Source organism: Miniopterus schreibersii (assembly GCF_964146895.1).
Source record: "Miniopterus schreibersii genome assembly, chromosome: 6".
NCBI classification, from domain to species: Eukaryota; Metazoa; Chordata; class Mammalia; order Chiroptera; family Miniopteridae; genus Miniopterus; species Miniopterus schreibersii.
The window spans coordinates 49763055-49786049 of NC_138107.1; the positions used below are offsets into that span (position 1 = coordinate 49763055).

Genomic DNA, 22995 nt, shown 5'->3' on the forward strand with positions numbered 1-22995 from the left:
TAAGAGAATGTAATTATGTGGATCTTTATGTAAAGCAACTTCAGTAACACCATGGATTCAAGAAGAATTATGCCAAAGAAGCAATAAGAAAGGCTTTCAATTACAATACAGGGATTTTACTCTATTAAAGGACAGGGTGACCACCTCGCTGCCAAGGGCAGCCCAGTTTATACCTATTATCCTGGCTTAAATATTGGTAGCGCTGCATTCCATTCTCAGAAAGATCCAAGTTTGGATGATAAATTATGTGGTCACCTTATCTATGGGGAACTTGGTCTAGATATGTTGCTTTAGTGATCTTGTTTGACAGATGAAAGAACCTCATAAAAAGTTTCTGCCAAATTTCAAGAGGAACTGGATGGCAACAATTTAAGACGCAAATTAAGAGAAGGTATGGGATATATAAAAAATCTCTTATCTTAAAGAACAATGCAATAATAACATGAAACTCACACTTAGAATTGAAAGCAGTTCTTCGGTACTGCATTCCGGTTTCAAACGCTCCTTGAACATTTTAACTGTTTGGTGCTTCAAATAGTAATAAGAGGCAATTCGGCCATATGTCAGAGGTTCAATGCTCCGGTTATCCTATTTCAAATGGAAGTTAAAGTGACATAAGGAAAAAGTATAAAAAAAGTGCATACATTTATAAAATTAATAATTCATACTGGAGTTGTTATGGTAACAATTTTGTTTAACTTTTTGGTTATCATTAGAAGCAAAAGTCCTGTTGTTAAAAAGCTGGGCAAACTTTTCAATGGAAATGTATGTAACTGGCTCATACCTCTCCAATTTCAATACAATAGGAATGCTCCAATTCAACCAGAGACTTCTCAATCAGAAAGGACAGAAACTTGTTCACAGAATCATGGCTCACATCACCCAAATTGTAGTAGCTAGAAAATAAACAAGGTTTCGAGATATTTTCTATTAAAACTATAGCTTCAATTTCACATTGTTCTTTGCTTTTCAGAATTAAAAAAATTACATTTACAGCAGTTAAAAAAAATAAAGCAATTGCGAATACCATTTCCATTTTACAGATCAATATCCCCATACTAAGATTTGCTGAAACTGATGAACAATGACAATACATTTAAAAATGTAAGATAATAAGATAAAGTTCAGTATCACATTAAAAATAAACTAACTTTTCAGGCTCTAATCAAAAGACATATGGTGGCTGAATGGAAAACAAAATCAAGACCCTTATGTATGCTGTCTACAAAGGATCCACTTCTGATCGAAAGATACACACAGACGAAAAGTAAAGGGAAAATGATACTTCATGAAAATGGAAACAAAGCAAAACAAAAAAGCTGGGGTAACTATACTCATAGCAGACAAAACAGACTTTAAAGCTAAGGCTATAACAAACAAGTGACAAATAAGGACCCAGCAATTCCACTTCTGGGTGTTTATCTAAAGAAAAACCCAAAATGGTTCATTGAAAAGGCATGTACAGCTGTATGTTCACTGCAGTATTGTTTACAATAGCCAAAATATGGAAGCAACCTGAGTGTCCATCAACAGATGAGTGGGTAAGGAAGAATGGTGCATATACACAATGGAAACGACTCGGCCATAAAAAAGAACGAAATCTTGCCGTCTGCAGTAACACGGATGGACCTAGAGGGTACTGTGCTGAGTGAAGTAAGTCAAATGCCATATGATTTCACTTACATGTGGAATCTAAAAAACAAAATAAACGAGCAAGAACAGAAACAGACTCATAGATATAGAGAGCACTTTGACGACTGCCAGATGGATTTTTTTCAATAAGTACTGTTAATGTATTTTCTCTTCCTTAAGATTTTAACATTTTCTTTTCTCTAGTTTACATTATTGTACGAATACAGATATAATCCATATAACACAAAATATGTGTTAACTGACTGTTATGTTATAGGTAAAACTTCTGGTGAACAGTAGGCTATTAGTAGTTAAGTATTTGGGAAGTCAAAAGTTAAACACACATTTTCAGCTGCACAGGGGTTGGTGCCCCTAACCACTACACTGTTTGAGTTGTAGTCATATATTTTGTCTTTCATTTTTTCTCAACAAATGAAGTTTATCAGCCAAACTTTCTGCAAAAAGTTCCTTACTTTATACAGCAGCCACTTCCCCCCTACCCCCCCACCCAAAGTTTCATTCCAGTTTCAGTTACCCATGGTCAACTGAAGTTGGAAAATATTAAATGGAAAATTCCAGAAATAAACAACTTGTAAGTTTTAAATTGTGCACCATTCTGAGTAGCCTGATGAAATCTGGCACCACCCTGCCAAGTTCCACTTGGGACGTGAATTATCCCTTTATCTACTCTGTATACACTACCTGCCCATTAGTCACCTAATAGCCATGTTGGTTATCAGATCAACTGTCACAGTACTGCAGTGCTTGCATTATAACTCTTATTTTACTTAATGATGGCCCCCAAGCACAGGACAGTAGTAATCCTGGCAATTCATGTGTGCTATCTGAAAACAAGAAATTTCATGGATGCTGCTACTGATTACCATGAGCCATTCCCCTATAAATATAACCGGAATGCCAACTTTACCATATTATGACTTAATAAATTCGGTACACTTACAAATAATATTCAAAACCATTAGTAATAAAGACTTTCCTTTAAAAATTACAGCCTCTTGCCCTGATGGCGTGGCTCAGCGGTTGAGCATCGATCTATGTTCCAGGAGATCCCGAGTTCGATTCCTGGTCAGGGCACATGCCCAGGTTGTGGGCTGGAACCCCAGCAGGGGGCATGCAGGAGGCAACCTATCAATGACTCTCATTATTGATGTTTCTATCTCTCTCCCCCTCTCCCTTCTTCTCTAAAATCAATAAAAATATATTTAAAAATATAAAAAATATTATAGGCTCTTTCTTATATTTATTTTATTAACTGTTTTATGTATTACAAGATACATACTGATGGGCTAATATCCCTCCTCATGTTTGTTTAAGTCTACTGGAAAATGTTTTAGACTAATTTCTAGCTTTTATCCAGATAAAGTACAGTTAGGGTAAACATTTCTTAAACATTTAAAATGAATTGGAGAAATAATGAACTAAAATCATGCCTCTGAAGCTATAACAAATTATCTGATGACTACACTAAAATATTATCCATAATCTAACTTGCTAAAAATTAACAAATTTTTTTGCTGAATAACTTAAAAAATTTCCATTGATATTTCTTCTTAATACAGTTCTTTTCAAATGCACTCACCAACATTCTTATTGACTTGTAAAAAAAAGAAATACAAAATTCACTTTAAGTAACTGAACTGACATAAAATTTATTCAATATCAACACTTTTATCCTTATAATATCTGGGGAAATCTAGAATTTAGAAATCCCTAAAACTGTTTTCTTTGGGTACTCTGGCATATGTGATAACTTTTATTTTTAAGAGGGGACAACTTTTAAATATAGAGAATGTTAGTTGAAATATTATACTCAAGAATAGTAAAGTCCCACTAATTAAAATACTTGTTTCCTATGTAGCCCACAGAAATAATAAAATGCATCTAGTTTTGTTAATGATATAACTGCACTGATTTACACAAAGTATTCTTTGTTAATATTTCAACTGAGATTCTAAGGATACATAAAGAATTTTCACATACTTATAAAAGATAGTACTACATCTTCATTAAATATACAATTTACAAGATAAATAATACAACCAAATGTAAATGAAGTTTTTTTTAGGTAAAAATTTGAGAGATAATATATTCTGACACTTTTTTGTGAATAATGGATGGAGTTCACAATTACATGATCTTTATTTGTAGCATCAAAGGGCCTTCACTTCTATCACGTGAGCATTTAGCTTAAAACATTACATATAATTTCAATAATCACTTTACTAACTTGAAAAAGCATGCAACAGCTAAGTAAAAAGGTCTGTTTTCATGTTGCACTCTCCACAGTACAAAATTTATAATTTACTCGTTATTTAAACAGAAATATTAACACACTGTTTAATTACGGATAAAGAATACAGTGTATTTTCATGCTCAGTGCATTGAATCATCAAGTCATTATCTTCTCTTTGCCATAAACAGACAGCCTACCTTTCTGCCAGCATGCTATTTCATTTATTTCACAGAGAAACCCAGTTTCGCAATAATTGACTTGTCAGAAGCTCTAATTTATGAGGCTGAGCTCTGTAAGATTTCTCTATATTGGACTCAACCTGCACACAAGCAGGGTTGAATATTTACAATGCTGTTAACAGGTGCTGAGTTGTTTAATGATTCTAATAGCCAGAAGCGTACTGAGAAAGCCAGCGGGATCACAATTACAGGCTGTTTGAACACAACAATTACTAGTCCCCTGAGAGGTGTGAAAGTCAAAGGCAGCTTGATACTGACAGCATCCAGCACATGGGCTAGACAGGCTAACTTGTATTAGCAGTCCACTGGGAAAAAGCCATAACAAAACTCTCCCTATCATAAAAATTTACAAAGTTCATTAAATTTAAACAATCAAAAAGTAAGACAACTTCAAAAAATTATCTTCAAAAGATTTTATCAAAGGACAGACAAGAATATCACATATGCAACCTCAAGTTATCTTTTTCCAACCTTAAAAAGGATAACATTTCAACATTCGGAATAAAAGAAATTTTGCTGTAATGTAAAACACAGATAAAGTTACACCGAACAGTTTGGATTTAATGTGAATAGTGGCAGCCATTTCCTGTTTGGTTTATGTAAACCTGGCCAGAGATCTCGCCGGGAAATTTTTCATCAGTATTGAAATGCTGCTGCTATAACTGTCAGTACTGGGAAGTCATTTGTTACAGCACCATTTTTTTTATGTTCAGATTATGCAGCAGTAATAACGACAGAAATAATGAAAGTGGTTGCAGGGACAGCTGAAACTACCACAACATTTTTTGTCCCAGAAATATTTAAAAGCTTTCTCAAGGGAAAACAGAGGGTAAAACTGAACATACAAATTGATTCCAGAACTCAATTTAGAATATATTATATTTCATGATGCCCCAGTACATGTGTTTATATATAGTTGAACAAACGAATGTATAAGTGTATGTGTGTCTACATATATTTATACATATAAATATGCATCTTTATATGCATACATGTATATATTTGCATATATGTATCACACACACAAGAATGTAAATTGACAATCTTTCAACATGATTGTAATTTAGTTAATGTATAGGATTTCAATCGCTTGTTGCTTTATATACTTTGATGCTATATCTTTAGTTATCTAAAAATTTGGAAGCTACTATAATCTTATAGTGATTGTGCTTGTTATCAATATGAAGCATTCTTCTTTGTCCTTTTAAATCTTTTTTACCTTGAATTTCATTCTGATTTGAATTCATCAGCTATTACTTTCTCTTTGTTATTTTCCTTCGTATCTTCTTTCATCCTTAATTTTCAACTTTTCTATATTATTTTGAGTTTTATGGAAATGAATCCAGAGAATTTCTTTCAACAGGAAAGTTTAAATAATTTATAACATTTATGATTATAATGAACATGTCTTACGATATAAAAATATTCTGTTAATCCTCTGCTCAAAATATACATACACACACACACACTCACTCACACATACTGGATCTTCTTTATGCATTCATAGACACCAGGTTGTTTCCATGTTTTGGCTATTGTAAGTGACGTTACAATGAACACGAGGGTGCAGGTATCTTTTTGAGATAGTGATTTCATCTGCTTTGGATAAATACCCAGAAATGGAATTGATAGATCAGATAGTTTTATTTTTAATTTTCTGAGGAACCTCCATACTGTTTTCCATATTGGCTGCACCAATTTTCAATCCACAAGTGGTATGTGAGGGTTCCCTTTTCTCCATATCCTTTCCAACACTGTTTATTTTTTGTGAAGTGATATTTCACTGTGGTTTTGATTTGCATTTCCCTGATGATTAATGTTAAGCACCTTTTCATGTACCTGTTGGCCATATGTATCTTTCTTGGAAAAATGTCTATTTGGATCCTTGGACCATTTCTAAATTGCATGTTTTTCCCCCTATTGAGTTGTATAAATTCTTTATATGCTTTGGGTATTAACCCCTTATCAGATATATAATTTGCAAATAATTTCTCCCATTTGATAGGTTGCCTTTTCATTTTGTTCATGATTTCCTTTGCCATGTAGTAGTTTTTTTAGGTTGATATAGTCCCACTTGTTTATTTTTGCTTTTGTTGCCCTTACTTTGGTGTCAAATTCAAGAACTCAACACCTTACTCCCACTAAGTTTCTTCTAGGAGTTTTACGGTTTCAGGTCTTACATTCAAGTCTTTAATGTATTTTGAGTTGATTTTTCTCTAGGGTATAAGATAATGACCCAGTTTCATTCTTTTGCATGTGGCTATCAGTTTTCCCAACACCATTTATTGAAGAGACTATCCTTTCCCCACTGTATACTCTCGGCTCTTTTGTGATAAATTAATTGACTATATATGCGTGGGTTTAATTTTAGACTCTATTCTGTTCCATTGATCTAAGCATCTGTATTTATGCCAATGCCACACTGTTTTGATTACTGTAGTTTTGTAATATAGTTTGAAATTAGGAAGTGTGATGCCTCCAGCTTTGTTTCTCAAGATTGCTTTGGCTATTCAGGGTCTTTTGTGGTTCTGTAAAAATTTTAGGGTTACTTATTCTATTTATGTGAAATATGCCATCATAGCTCTTTAAAAAAAAAAATTATTGCTACACCTATTATGGACTGATTAATCCACATGGCAACAGCCCAGGCATCAGTTTCTACTTCAGAACAATAATGATAGTCTTAGTCTTAACTTAGCCAGGTATTTCAAAATATGTATAGATGGCTACTAAAGGAAGTGGCATACTTCACATGGATGGTCAAAAGTGGAAAAAGCACAATCTCCTAAAATTAACTGAAGCACATTTATCACTATATGACCAGATTTTTAAAACTGTTAAGCTTGGTTGGGTATAAGGGCTTAGGAGGGCACTCCATGCAGGAAGAAGTGACAGCAAAAGTGAGAGGAACCTCACTTGGTGTGGCTTCATGTCTACTCTGATCTATCCTAACCCCTTGCCTGTGGTGGTGGAGGAAAAATATTCAACTTCCATGTGGAGCAGTGAGAGCAGGAAAAGCAGCTGCTACAACTAAGTGCCCTAAGATGATGCATGGAGATGCCGTATCTTTCTTATTCCCAGTCCCAGAATTTCCTCCTAGCAAAGATGGATCAATAAAGAAGGTGAGGTAATGGGAACTAAGGAAAACTCACTCATTTACATGTGCTAAACTCATATGAGCAGGAGACCCCCTAAGCTGCCAACACCCACGAAGTCTTTTGGTTCAGAGACTTGGCATAATTTTTTCAGTAATAACCCTCAAGATTTCATCTTTGTCCACTGTGCTGACCCCCTCAAGCTTCTTGTTCTGCCCCAAATAAGTACTGTTTATTATAGTTGCATGTAGATTTTCTTACCATAATATTATTAAATAGAAGGCAGTTTGTAACCAGAGCAATAGGGAGAGATGCCTACTCCAGTTCCTCTCAGTGGGATCCCTATTCCAACTGATATCTCCAACTGTGCTCTTGGCTCACCTCACTCTCATGGTGGAAAAAATGTAAACCCTGGTTAGTCTCCTACTCATTATCTGAATTTAAAGACTTAATGTTTCCTATGTCTACTAACTAAACCTTATCTAGTTCCCACCTCCAATATAATACGTTTAATTTTTGATCAATACTATCTGACAGTTTGCAAATTAGGCTAGCTTGGGGTTAGACTAAAAGCAGGTCAAGCAGCTGGAGAACTAAGAAAACAAGGAGAAGAAAATTTAAAAAGTGATTCTGAGGTTGGAAGTCAAGGTAAATGGATGCAGAATAATAACATTAACAAAAGTAAGAAAGTTAGGGGAGAATTTTGATATATGATTAATTCAGTTTTAGACATGCTGAGCTGGAAATGATGGTGGGAAGACTACCTGACAACATTCAGAAGGCAGGTGGAAAAATGAGACTGTAACTTGAGAGAAAGAGGAGACTGGAGTAACTGGGGTCTTTCACATACTGGTAATCTTTTAAATATAGAAGGGGTCTCTAGAGAAAAATTTCTTAGTATCATGCAGTGAGAAGAGCACATCACCACTTTACAGTATTCTTGCTAATAAAAAAAAAAAGGCAAAACTTGAATTTAGGGATGAGGACATTGAAGCTGAACCCAAATTAGACAGTCTACCAAAGTAACTGGCCAGTATTTATCTCTCTAAAATGTCATTTGCTGATCTGACAAAAAATATATATATAATTTTAATTCACTCACACCGGACAGCTACAGCTGCGTTGGCTGTTGTCAGTTTTTTATTTGACAACCTGAGGGAAAAGAGGTCAGTGCCCTTGACTTAAGAGGCAGGTATTGTATATTTTAAAAATTCTTGTGGCACACCAGTTGAAAATCACTGGTACAGACCAATGAAGCAATTGGGAGGGCATACAGGAAAAACAGCTCACTAATCAACACTAATTATGTTCTTCATAATTAATACTGAACTTAGTAAGGCTTTAATTCATGTATTTGATTCTCAACATGACCCTGTGAGGTAGGCTATTACTCACTTTCCAGATCAAGAAAGTGAAGCTGAGGGAGGCGAGGTGACTCAAGGTCGCAATTAGTAAAGGCTAAGTGCTGACACAAGAATCAGTGCTCTGATTCCAAGTTCAAAGCCCCTTCTACCACACTAATTGCCTCTATTCTTATGATATAAAAAATGAATACATCTACAGTTACACACCAGGCCCTCCCTGCCTCTAAAGAAATAAAGAGTTGTAAGTCAGCAAGCTTAGGTTTTAAGTCCTAGCTTTATCACAAAGTATTTGTTATAGGGTCCAAGGCAAGTCGCTTCATGTTTCCAGCCTCCCTTTTTTCAATACCAAACAAGAAGCTTAGACAAGAGTACATGAAAAGTCTATTTCATTATACAATTCCACAATTCTAATCCTGTCATCCACTTACTATAAAAATTTGAAGGGCTAAATGGTGAGCTCACTATTTCCGGTCATGTTCCAAATGAATTTTGTACTTAATCCAGAGGTTCCAACAGTTGAGGAAACTGAGCAAAACGTCACCATATTCTCAAACTCTTATCTATTAAAGTGGAAATGCTGGTGGAAAACAAACAAACTGTGTACCTGAATTTAGAGATTGTTACTTAAAACATATTTTCTTTCAGTGCAAAACAGAAGTGCCCGGCAGGGCATGGCTCAGCGGTTGAGCATCGACCTAGGATCCAGGAGACCATGGTTCGATTCCCGGTCAGGGCACATGCCCGCGTTGCAGGCTCCATCCCCAGTCGGGGGCGTGCAGGAGGCAGCCGATCAATGATGACCCTCTCATCACTGATGTTTCTATCTCTCTCTCTCCCTCTCCCTTCCTCTCTCTGAAATCAATAAAGATATATTTAAAAAAACAAAAACAAAACAGAAGTAAACAGTTGTCCTGTGCTTACCTGGGGTTCATGATAAGACGTCGGAAAAAGTAAGTCCAGGTGATATAATCCATTGCATCTTGCTTAGATGTTATTGTACCACCAGCGATCTCTGCATTTAAATGGTCAGACAGCACTCCTAGTAAACTATATAGTGAACAAGACAAGGGGAACATACATGAACATTAAATGAAGCACACTTTATCTCCCACAGTCAAGACTCAGATGTTATGTTCCAAGATAAAAAAGAAACATGTTTTGTATAATTTGTATATTTTGTCTATGATTTGGGGGAAATGAATTGCAAGATGAAAATAAGCGCTGAATGGAGAAAATGAAGCCAAGGTAAGAGCAGACAGCAGAAGATATATCTTGGAGAGCATGGAAGAGTATACTTATGGTATATAGGAGTAAGTGAGGGATAATACTGAAGCAGATCAAAGGAGGTTTGGCAGAAAAGAAATAATAGTTATGACAGCAAATATATTACTTTCATTCATTCAGTGAATATTAAGTTTCTAGTCATAGATGACATAATTGTACTAGGTGTTGCTAATAATCAGAGGTGTTGAAAGACTGGCATAACAAAATGTTCACTTTATTTTCTTATGTAAAATACAAAAATGAAAAGCAATGTCCAACAAAAGAAAAGGCTAAGTAAATTATGTGATACATGGAATAATATTAAAAATAGGTTTAGCAAAGGATGTCTTGAGGACATGAGAAAATGGCCATAATACACTGAATATAAAACAACAAGTTACTCTATTACTCTCTATTTATCAGTGGCAGAGTATAAGTCCATCTAGTCAATTTGGATGGTAATTTGGCAATACCTATCTGACTAGTTATCATGACTTAGCAATTCCACTTTTCTATTATTGCCTGCTACAGAAACATATGTTAGGATAGGAAAGCAAAATACTTCACTGCAACATCACATGTAATAGAAAAAAACTGGAAACTCTCTAAATGCCCATTAATACAGAAGTTAATATAAACTATGGAATAATCTGTAATAGATAAAACATTAATAATTATCAAGATACAAATTAAAATTTTTACTTAAATTTTTACTGATGTAAAAATTTCTTTGTAGATACTCTATCAGATTGAGGACATTCAACAGTTTTTATTATGAATTGGTGTGAAATTTCATCAAACGTTTTTTGTTTTTGTTTTTTTACATCTATAAGGTAATCATGATTTTTCTCATTTTTTCCTGGTACTGTGGTAAATTATATTCAAGTAATAAATTTGTGTTAAATTTATTTTCAAGTAATAAATAATCTTTGCATTTATGGGATAAACTATGCTTCATTGTAATATATTATCTTTCTTTACATTGCTGCATTTGATTTGCTCATGTTTTGTTTAGAATTTCTACATCAAGATATTTCTTTGCAGAAAGATTTTACATTTAGGATTCAACTGCTTTTCAATTATTTTTTAATTTTTGAATCCTCACCCAAGGATATGTTTTCATTGTTTTTTGGAGAGAGACGAAGGGGCAAAGAGAGAAAGAAACATCCATGTGAGAAAGAAACATCGATTGGTTGCCTCCTATATGGGCTCCAACAGGGGATCAAACCCACAACCCAGGCATGTGCCCTGACTGGGAACTGAACCAGCAACCTTTTGGTGCAAGGGATGTTGTCCAACCAACTGAGCCACAAGAGCCAAGACTAAAAATTTTTTAAAATTAAAATTATAATTGAATGTTATAGTGATATTACATTCAGTTTCATTTCAAATAATTTTTCTGAACTATTTTTACTGATTTTTATCTAATAAAATGTAACCACAAAAATATCAACTTGCTATGACATGAATTAAATTTAAAATAATTTGTAGCAAAATTTACCTTGATTCTACCGGGAATGGTTCATAAAGAAATTTTTTGTAAAAGTCTTTCTTTATGTCATGAACCAGAATTACAGCTTTGCCTTGGTCATCAAACTGAGGCCTCCCAGCACGTCCCATCATCTGGAGAACATCTATGAAAAAGAGAATAAGAGGTATGCTACCATGTGGCACAAGGTATATTTATTGAATATGGCATGTGTCTACAACACAACAGAATAACAAAGGAAACAGAACAGCTTAAGAGCATGTATGCTACCTCTGATGCCTACTATTGAGTTTCTTAATTAAATAATGAATTAACTATGATAAACAATTGAGTCCCCCAAAGTAAAAGTTTGTAAATGTAAGAAAGAGAAAATGCTCCTTTAGTTAAATGCTTAAAAATGATGTTTAAGAGTTACTGCTATTTTAATTTAACAAGAAAAAGTAACACATATTTAGAAAAATCTCTTTAGCAGAGTCATTTGATTATTTCTTCCCATGAATAATGGGTCTATTTAGACCTCGCTCTTCATCCACCCATGGTATAAAATATCTTTCTTTTATACTGCAGGAATCTCTGAAGTAAGTAAAGATGTAGAAATAATACAGATTCTACATGTATTCACTGAGTATAAATGCACATTGAGTATATTTTTCTCTTCAGCACTGAAAATGGTTTCATCAAGTTTTAAAATGTGTTAATAGACTGTTCATGTAACAGTGCTTTGGTTCCAAAAGTCCCAGGGAAGTATCATTTCTAGTGAAATAAATTTAAAATTAAACATTATAACGTTTAATCATAATTTATTAAGTCACTAATAGCTACTAATCAATACTTTTATTTATTTATGAATTTGAAACCGTTATGCTTTAGATGTTTCTTAACAAACTGGGTACATGTAAGACTGGGTAAGTAAAAGTAAATAAAACACCTCAATACTTTAATGTTTGCACTGGGAACGAAAATTTACAATTTGCTCATCATGTTTAAATGTGACCAATTCTTTAAAATTTAATTCACACAAATTCAAATAATTAAGCTTACTGCATCTATAAATTTAAAAAAAATTACCTGTAATGGGAAAATCCACATAACGTCTTGTTTTGCCATCATAATATTCTGTTCCTTTAATAATTACTAAATGAGCTGGGAAGTTTACACCCCAGGCTAATGTACTTGTAGCAATAAGAACCTAAAAAATAAAGGATAATATATCTAACTAAAACATAACTTTTAAATTACATTTAAATATCTGGTCATGGAAAAAAAACAATACCTGAACTTTACAGTTTACAAAGAGTTCTTCTACTGTCTTCCGGTCCCTTTCATGCAGTCCAGCATGATGCATTCCTATTCCGAAAGCAAGTGTAAGCTTCAGGTTGGAATCTCTCAGCGTTCCAATGATGTTCTCCATCTGCAAATGCAAACAATTATAAGATGTAGGTGCATCAGCTTTAAAATTTTTATATTACGACTATATTTATTTTAGTTTTTGCTTATGACACTATATGAACATAAAAACATATGCCCCACCTATAGTTATGATTAAAGTGAAATTAATTGAAAAGAATATCTTAGTGAGAATATATATTCTGAATAAAGTTTAAATCTTTTCCATCTTATTTTTATTCATCAAAGAAAAAAACAATCTATGGATAAGTGGAATATCCGCTAGACTATTAAGGGGGTGCAGTACTGCCTAAAATGTTTCAATGTCACTGTTCATCTCTCACTATAGAAAAGACATCTATTTCTTTTGGCTCAGTGCTAAAAATTTAGAAAATATGAACTAAAAATAATAAAAATCAGTCATAATCCCACCACACAGATGGGAATTGTTCAAATTTAGGTTTTTTCACTGCCTTCGTGGCCCAGGGCAAGTCAGATAACCCCTTCGAGCCTCAGTTTAATAATTTACAAATCAATCTAGTGCTATTTTTGTTTACTTCTTGTTTCTTCGATCAACAGTGCAGTTAAATATTTTTCATATTTACCAGCTGATTTTCTTTGTAAATTATCTTTTCAGTTTTTAGGTGGATGGATAGCTCTTTTACGTACTGGCTTCTGATAGGTCTTTATGGATAAAGGGTATTAACTCCTTGTCCAGCAGATGCTACAATGCTTTCATCCAGCTTTTTGTCCTTCATTTAATTTTCTTTTTTTTACTTTATGAACTTAAAATTTTAAATTGACCCCGTATGTTTTGTTGCCTCATCTTGAAATCAAATACAGAGTCACCTACCAGTTCAACTTCTGTTATAGTTTTATTTTTTATATTTAAATAATTAACTTGTAATTTATTTGTAATAGAAAGTATGGTAGAAACCTAAGTTTACTTTTCCTAAATAATTAATCAATTATTCTAGCAATTCTGGCAAATAATTCCTTATCTCACTTATTTTAAATGCCAATGTTATTATATATAAGAATTTTTATATATTCTAGTTTTTAAGTTTTAGAACAGATTTAATATCCAACCTCAGTTTAACTCATTAAATTTTCATGTCTAAATGGTTTCTGAAATTCATATTTTATAAACACTCATATTTTATGAATATTCTATCACTTTCCACTCTACATGTAAAATATTTAATGCAACACATATTTCATGGTAACATGCAGCAAATCTTACTTTCTTACAAAACTGACTCCCTGTAAAGAACTAAGTAGAAAGCCCTGTCTCTTTCTATGTAATGACAGACCTCTACTGGGCCTCAGAGCGAGGACGACTCAAGGTGCAGCATGGGGAAGTTCTTTCTGGGCAACTCCATGAGGGGAGTAACGCAGGGATCAAGCAGTTTGAGAATACACAAGCCCTGGCCCGGTTGCTCCGTGGGGAGAGCGTCAGCCTGCGGACTGAAGAGTCCCGGGTTTGATTCCAGCCAGGGGCACATGCCTCGGTTGTAGGCTCAGTCCCTGGCCCCGGTCGGAAGCATGCGGGAAGCAACCTCATCGATGTGTCTCTGTCACATTGATGTGTCTCTCTCTATCTCCCTTCCCACTCTCTCTGAGAAGAAATGGAAGAAAAATCCTCGGGTGAGGATTTAAAAAAAAAAGAGAGAATACATAAGCATTCTTTAAGAAACACACATTTTAGTGATGTCTGTAGCTTCACTACCACAGTCCAAGAGTGAACAATCATGGAATGGGAGCTTGGAAATAGGTACATGTGTAATTATTATATGTCTGAAGACTGAGACAGAAATATTAAAAACTGCCAGGCAGGTGTGGCTGTGGCTGAGCATCAACCCATGAACCAAGAGGTCACCTGATCAGTTCCTGGTCAGGGCACATTCCTGGTTTCGGGCTTGATCCCCAGGAGGCAGCCTATTGATGTTTCCCTCTCATCAATGTTTCTATCTCTCTATCCCTCTCCCTTCCTCTCTCTCTAAAAATTTAGTTAAAAAACATATTAAAAAATATTAAAAACTGATATTGTCTTCGAACTTCATTTCCTTTTTTCCTTCTACTATTAATCACCTCTAAGATACACAAGTATACCTGTAATACACTCCTGGCTGTGCATAAACCAGCAAGTAGCTCACAAACTTTAGCAGGCTGCTGCTGCAGTTTAGTAAAAATGCGTAAGATATGCATATCCATATTGTGAAGCATTCCAACCGTTTTTATTCTTACTCTTTTTCCCCCCAATGGTCAAAAATTTTTCTTTCTTTCTTTTTTAATGTGAAAACCAGTTGTTTTATATCAATAATCCAAAAAATAGGAAGATGAATTTTGCCTTTTTAATAATTATTAATGTATAAAAAGCACCACATAGATGATGTACTATTTTAACGACACACTCATCAGAATGTTATTTATCAACTTCCCATGATAGAAATGCAATGTATAAACAGTTCATTCTGTTTCATAGTTACTGTAAGGTCACCTGATATTCCTGCATTATTTACTTTGTAAATTGTTAAGCAAGAATATAGAAATGTATTAATATAAACCCAGTTTACCTTTAAAATTAGCACAGGATAAGTTGACTACAAATGCATGCTATAAAGAAAGGAGCTTGTCTTGTCTCATAAATTATACATTAGCCATTCTCAAGTGATAGCCTATTATCCATTTTTTTAATGGTCCACCCCATGAAATATCTTCAATTTATGCTATCAAGGCTTAATTCACTGATATTCTTGCTACGACAGTTTCAGGCAGGGAATTTTTTTTTTCAGTTTCACAACTTAAACAAAAGTATATATTTTTTAACTTGTATAATTTATTGTTCCATGGCAATGCCAATCTGATCCAAAAAGTAATGCACCATTTACAGTAGAAAAGCTAAAGAATCCTATGGCAGGAGGCTTGGTGAGGCATTAATATCCTGTCCTTCCACATCAGGGAAGGCTAGCTGTTTTTCATTCTCCTGCCCCCACTTTCACATAAATCAATGCATTTAAAAAGAACTATCTGCCTATCTGAACTGGCAAAGACCTAAAATCCTCATGAGGACAATCACAAAAAACAACTTCATTTATTACATGGTTACTACGGATGAATTCTGAGTTTTTGAACATCATAAAAAAAGCAAAATTTATAGTAATGTTAATCACTAAGCATAAAATACTACTACAACAGCCTGTTTAAATTTTAAAATGCAAAATTTTGATTAAGTTTCATCTTGATCAAAACATAATACAAACAAAATTTTTCAGGAACTAAGGATAATGAAAGCTTAAAACATGATTCCAGATATGATTTGTTGAGTACTTATTATGTATCAGGCATTGTGCCTATTACTTTACAAAATTATCACATTTAATCCTTTACATAAATATAGCTCTAATGTAATACCCAATTCATTCACATACTCCACATATTACAAATTAAAAGACAGTGACTGTCTTCCTATAGGGTGGCTTTCTCAATCCTGGTTCCATGAGACAATAAAATCTGAATTACCACTTCATTTTCCCAAGCATAGGTAGTACACCATTCCGGATGCTTAGGAGAAAAGATCATTCATTACGTACAATGGGTGCCTTAGAAGTTAAGGTTTAATTCTTGTGAAGAAAGGCCGCTACGGAATTAAAAAAAAATCATGATAATTAAAACACTTTGATACAGGAAGTTTTAATTCCATAGTTTATTTCTGTTCAACTAACATTTGTTGTAATGTGTAAGTATCTTTCCAATAAATAGTCTTTGAAATACATCTGACTACCTGTTAAACCAAGAAAAAAAATAAAATTACTCAATATTATAAATGAAAGAAAGACAGATCTATATTCCTCTAAGTAATGGTCTTTTCTTAGGGTGGTGGGGGAGGAGGCACATATGTAAACTGTTGAACCAATTACTTTAACTTAATAGAATTTTTTTATATTTTAAATTTATTATACTCAAAAAGCTTTTGTAGAAAGATAGGATTCCATTTAAGTAGATACATTACTCTGTGCCTGAAATACATTCCAGTCAGAATATAATTCAGTGAGTTGATGACAATGCTGGCTCCAAAAGAAAGGAGGAGACCAGATTGGACAAGAATGAGCTAACAGATTGTGCAGCCCAATTCTGTCCCTTTGAGTGTGATATATTGTTTCAAGATGCTAAAAACCCATACTTCCTCAAAGCATATTGTTGTGCTGGTTTTCCCATTTTCAGAATCCTCATTATCAGAACTCTGTACTCTTTTCAAAGCACGTCAGACTCAGACCATATGCCACTGAATAATGCTTATCAATTGTCTAAAATGCTCAATAAAAGATGCACCATATAGGATAATAAAAGTTATGAATACTTTCATTAAAAAAATAATTAAATATATCACATCTGGTACAGATGTTAAATGAAGTTAAAACATTTCCTCATAATTACTACACGTTAACTTCTTAAAATACATTTCTGTATGATAAACCCCATAGACTGAAGGGGGAAAAACTAAAATAAAAAAAATACTTTAGAACATTCTATTGATCTACTAACAGGAAAGAAATAAAAAACTAAATAATTAAAGATAGTAAGTTTCCAAACTTTACCAGCACTCCTCATGCATATTTTCTTGCTGCCCCTTCTGAAGTTCAAAACAACCACCCCTCAAAATAATTCACCATATTGTTAATATGTATTATTTATATGTGATTAAATGTACAATTATATATAAATTAAATAAAATCTAAACAATCTTTGCTATGTCTGCTAGATACATACAATACTGTTTTGAATGTTTGCTTTTTAGCTTGGCCTGATTCTTAATAACAGTAATGTCAAAACTGGGCTATAGATACTAAAGATTTTCCCTTAGTAATTATTCTAATTTAATCACCATGCTTTTGGTAGGAAATCCTTGTGTATGTGCTTCATACTTATTTTGAGTATACATTTCATACTTACTCCCATTTTTTGGAGAGTTGAGATTCCAAAACATGCTTGGAGAGCATTTCCATATATTGAAAAGCTTTTAAAATGCAGAGAAAGCTGATGAACTTTATAGGATTAAATTAGCATCATTTTAAATTAACAAACACTATATTAATTAAATGTGTAAAGAATCATAAGCCAAAAATTATAAAAATATGATCAAATTTTACCAGAGCTTTCAGAGAAGAGAACCTGTGTACAAGGTATTATTCAATGTAGTAACAGTTAACATTTATTGAACATTTAATTCTGAAGCAGACCTGGTCTAAGTACATTAAATATGTTAATGCATTTAATCCTCACAACAATCCTGTCAGGATAGGATTGTTATTATTATTAATCTTTTATAGATGAAAGGATGAGGTTCAGAGGTTAAACAACCCACTAAGGTCATGTAGCTTGTAATGGGCAGTCAGTATGGAAGCCAGGAAGCCTGACTCCAGTCTAAGCTCTCAATGTCACTCTCTACTCAGCACATGAATGAGAGGGATATTAAAATAACTACTTAAAGTAATGACATCATGTATTTGGCTTAAGGCTGGGCCTCACTGTGCAAAAAAAAGAGGTAAGATTAGAAGTAATGAGTAATATACTAGACTCACAAGCTGGGGAACTCTATGCAGATGATTTGCAATTTTCTTATTCTTTATTATTTGCATATATCCACTCCTATGCCTAAAAATGAAGAGTATCTAAAATTATCTTCTTTTATAAACTAAAATATCCCCTCTCAGAGCTGAGAATGGTACAGCTCTTGTTGGTTGCCTGTGTTTGATATCATAGCTACTGACTTTATCTTTATTGTATTTCCATCCCTGTCAAATCGCACACACCCCACTTTGGCTTTTCCATTTTTTCTAGGCCATATGTTGTCTACAATTCCATTTGACAGAGTAAAAGAACACAGGCTCTGAGCCAGACACCCTAGTTTTGAGGTCCCAAGCTTCACTTACATGCTTGTACTAATAAGCAAATCACTTAATTCTTCTAAGTTTCAGCTTATGCAGCTGTAAAATTGGGATAGCAAGAACAACCGTCCTAGAATTCATGATTAAATGAGATAATATAAGCCTTCAGTGAACTATAAAGCACTCTCAGCATGCCAGTTATTACTAAGCATAATAAGAGCTTTGCCTCTTTCTTTAAAAGGACATGTACCATATCAACAGAGGCAAAATAAAAATTAATAGATTCCTATCTTGTAGCTACTCTTAATTACACAAATATTCCATGAGGCCCGCTGAGTTCAAATACAGCAAATCTGCAGATAATATCTATTCTGACACTTAATATTCTTAGCCTGATAGTTTCTTTACTGGTCAGTCGTCAAGAGGTCAGAGACCTGATCAAAATAGCACTTGGGATGAGAATTTTACATCACAAGCCAAATCTATTTTAGCTGATTAAAAAAACAACACTAGTTGAAAATGTGATTACCCTGCATTAAGCTCTAATTAATTTCTGATTTTCAACAATCTCAAAGTCCATCTTCAAAGTCTGGTTCTTACCTATATAAAGAGGTCAACAGATATATGGTGAATGAAAAATAAATAAATAAAACTACAGTAAAATGTCACTAATAGAAACTCCACCAAATCTGAACTTGTGATGATTTTGAATAAAGCTAGACTATAGTTCATTTGTAAGTCTATGAAGGCTTTGCCTGTAATGAGAGTGGATGAGTCATGTTTAGCTTAAAATGATAAACTTTTCAAGCATCTAAAAATCCCTTCACTATTAGGCATGTGAAAATAATACCAATCTTACTTTTCATGAAAGTATTGCCAGGTATCCCTTGTGCTCTTGTATACCTATGCTGCAGTTTTTCATAAATTCACTTTGAAGCATTGTGTAAAAAACTATTAATTAGCACATTTCTTTAATAATGCTCAGTGTACAGTAGTCCCCCTTATCTTCAAGGGATATGCTTGGAGACTCCCCAGTGGATGCCTAAAACTGAGAATACTACCGAACCTTATATATATTATGTTTTTAACAGTATGAAGGAAGAAAGAGGTAACTCTGCTAACTGGTGAGATACTTAGAGGAGCTGAGGGGGAGAATGTAAGCAAGACTGAAGTCTCATATCCAGACATGGTTCTGCTTTCTCCCCCCAGATACGGCATCTCATCCAAGGTGTGAGTGATGAAGTAAGGGCAGTATTCTGAGCTTTCAATCAGTACAGTCACTCAAAAGGGAGGGCTTTCCCTCTGCTCTTTCATCTGTTAGTGCAGGTTGGCAACTCTCCAGATCCTAGCACCGCTCACCCTTGCATGTGGGACCAGACCGCAGAATATCTGGTGGAACCAACAGACCACACTTGTTAGGCGCTAAATTTTAACATTAATTAAATTACAGAGCAGAGATTCTAGAAGGAATTGTATGTCCTATTTGCTTTAGTTCCCTTTCCCTCCCACCCATTTACTCCACGATTCATTCCACACTGGCTTCTGTTCACAACATGTCACTGACTCTGCTTGCCAAGTTCCTCCAGGACATCCAAGTGCTAAATCCCACCGGTGTTTCTCTGCTCTCACAGCGCTCCACTCCATTACCATCTGATGCGGTCAAGCACTCCTTCCCTCACGAAGCCCTCTCCTCCGCAGCGCTTCAGAGCGCTCCCTTTCCTCACCGCGCAGCCTGCTTGGGGCCCTTCGCCAGCTCCCGGCTCTGCCTTAGCTCGCACTGAGGAGTCCCTCAAGGCCTGCCCTCGGGTTCTCCACTGTCTTAGGAACTCTTGTGCTCACCTGAGTTTATAGGCTACTTCTATCACCACACTGTTGTCTGGGTCTATATGTTATATATACAGTGTGGTGACAGCCAGAGGGGAAGGGGGGCGGGGGGAGGGGGAGTTGGGCAAAAGGGGGATACATGGGGACGGAAAGAGACTGCTTTGAGAGATGGGTGCACGATGCAGTGTGTAGATGATGTTTTGTTTAGTTATATACTTGAAACCTGTAAGGTTCTGTGAACCAAAGTCACCCCAATAAATTCAATTAAAAATAAAAATAAAGGCTGCTTCTATTATGAAGTTCTCAATTTCACAAGTTCATCTCACATCCTCTGGGTTTTACAGACTTTCTATATCTAATTGCCTTGAAATCTCCACTTGAAAATCTAAATATAAATTAACATGTTCAAAATATAACTTTTTTATAAAAATTCAAACCTGTCTCCTCCTTCCTTTCTATCCTGTCCTCTCAGCCCTCCCCATTTTAATAAATGACACCATTATTTACTCAGATGTTTAGAGTTAATAACTGGTGAGCCATTCTTCATTGTTTTCTTTTTCTCAGCCTCCATTTCTTATTTATCAGACAGTACTACTGGATCTAGCTGAAAACACATCTTTTCATTCCCACTGTCACCACCCTAGGTGGCCCCTAGGTCACCACCATCAATTCCACCCATTTTCCACGAAACAGCAAAAGTGGTCTTAAAATATAAATTGGAGTATATAACTTATCTAGCCTACAACCTTCTAATGCCCTGGAAACCCCTCCCTTAGATATCTGCTTGGTTTCCTTCCTTCTGTTCTGTTCAAAGATGCCCTCATTGAAAGGCCTTCTCCACTTATATTAAAGCACAACATCCTACTCCCGCTCTCAGCACTCCCTACTCCCTTGGCCCTGCTTATTTTTTTCACTATGAATTGTCACAATCTGACGTGTTTGCTTATTATCTATCATAACTGGAATGTTAATTCTGTAAGGGTAAGAACATTACCTGACACACAGAAGGAGCTCAATAAATGTCTGTTTAATAAATGAATCAATGAATCCATTCCTGTAGTACTTACAACTAAAATCCAAGCTCTTTAACATGGGTCTAAGACCTTGGAATGAGTGGCTTCTACCTATCTCTCAAACTCAACTTCTGCCACCTTCCTCCAAGCTCATGCTGCTCCAGCGGACCTGATCTTCTCAGTTCCTTTAACATGCTCCTCCTTTCAACTGAAATGCTGTTATCCTCTCTCTTGGTGTAGCTAGCATGTTCTTATGCTTTGATTCTCAGCTTAAAATGTCATCTCCTTAGAGAAGTCTTCTCTGACCATCATTCTATTTAGAGACACCTCCCATCCCCTAATTCTATTTCATTTCTTATTGGTTTCCTTCACAGAAATTTTCATAATTTGATATTATCTATTTAATCACACACACACATATATATATATATACACACACACACACGTATATATATATATTAAAATTTCTATCTTCTTCATTTAAGCTCCTTGAGAACTGGGATCAATTGTAGACATTCAATAAATGTTAAATAAATGAATATTTTACAAATTCTGGTAAGAGTTGTGTTTGATTTAAGTTAGAGAATTATTATTTACGGATATTTTTGAGGAGGGGAGAGAAAGAGTGCCTGACTATGTGATAGCCGGTAACCTTGCAATTGACACTGCTGATCATAAACTGGATGCTATCTGATCTATCTAGTCATATAATTAGGTATGTCCAGCAGGAGGGTACCATTAGTAGAAATAAAAGGACCAGAGGGAAGAATATCATGGAAGGTAATTCATGAACACTTCATGTGTGTGCCTATTCCTGCCACACTATCCCCTAGTTCAAGCGGTGGCTGTCAAACTGAGAATCCAAGTGATATGGCAGCATATGCCCATGAACTTTAAAATTACAAGAAACAACTGCAAACAAGATGCAATTACTTCATAATGGCAAATATGAAAGGGATAACTTTTGGGGTTTCCTCATGTTGGAATATTTCACATCAATGATACATATGAAGTATTTCCTAATACTTTACTTATTAAAATTTACTGGGTTGAAAATATAGATGGATAACTCATCTTGCCTTTACTAAGAAATAAATTAGAACATGTATATTCTTCCTTGGTCATATTCTTTCTCTCCATCTTCTTAAGATTTGCCATAGCTTTCTTTTCTCCCCTTCCCTTCACCTCCATATCTAGGGTCACTTGCTAACTTACCACCACTCAATTGCAGAATGATTTCGATGCTGCCCCATTCCACAGGCACCCTGCTCCAAAGCTGACAGGATAATTGCTCCTGTGCTTACCCTGGCTCCTTCGAATGCTCAAGCTGTCAACACCAGAGTCCTACCCAGAGTACCTGTGCCCTGCCACAGAACACCAATCTGACATGGTACAAGGAGCAGCAACAGGAACAGCACTAAGCTTCTAGCCCAGGGTATTATGGAAAGTAACTCTTAGAGAGATTAAAATGTTAAAACATCCTTCTATTTTAAGTTGTTTTAGGGGATTCAACAATGGAAACACCTGTTTTACAGTAGGTTTGGTACA

The 22995-nt window shown here is 34.8% G+C and overlaps 1 protein-coding gene across 5 annotated transcripts in view; it reads right to left on the reverse strand.

Annotated features, from left to right (window-relative positions):
- The window catches only part of ASCC3 (activating signal cointegrator 1 complex subunit 3), a 219494-nt gene that overhangs the window by 57999 nt on the left and 138500 nt on the right, over window positions 1–22995 (reverse strand). For all 5 annotated transcript variants that reach the window (XM_081140696.1, XM_081140697.1, XM_081140698.1 and 2 more), the window contains exons 31-36: window positions 12610–12747; window positions 12405–12525; window positions 11349–11481; window positions 9506–9631; window positions 785–896; window positions 454–588 (exon numbers count right to left, since the gene is read on the reverse strand). In XM_081140696.1, the coding sequence (XP_080996822.1) occupies window positions 454–588; window positions 785–896; window positions 9506–9631; window positions 11349–11481; window positions 12405–12525; window positions 12610–12747 (765 nt within the window). The remainder of the gene's footprint in view (window positions 1–453; window positions 589–784; window positions 897–9505; window positions 9632–11348; window positions 11482–12404; window positions 12526–12609; window positions 12748–22995) is intronic.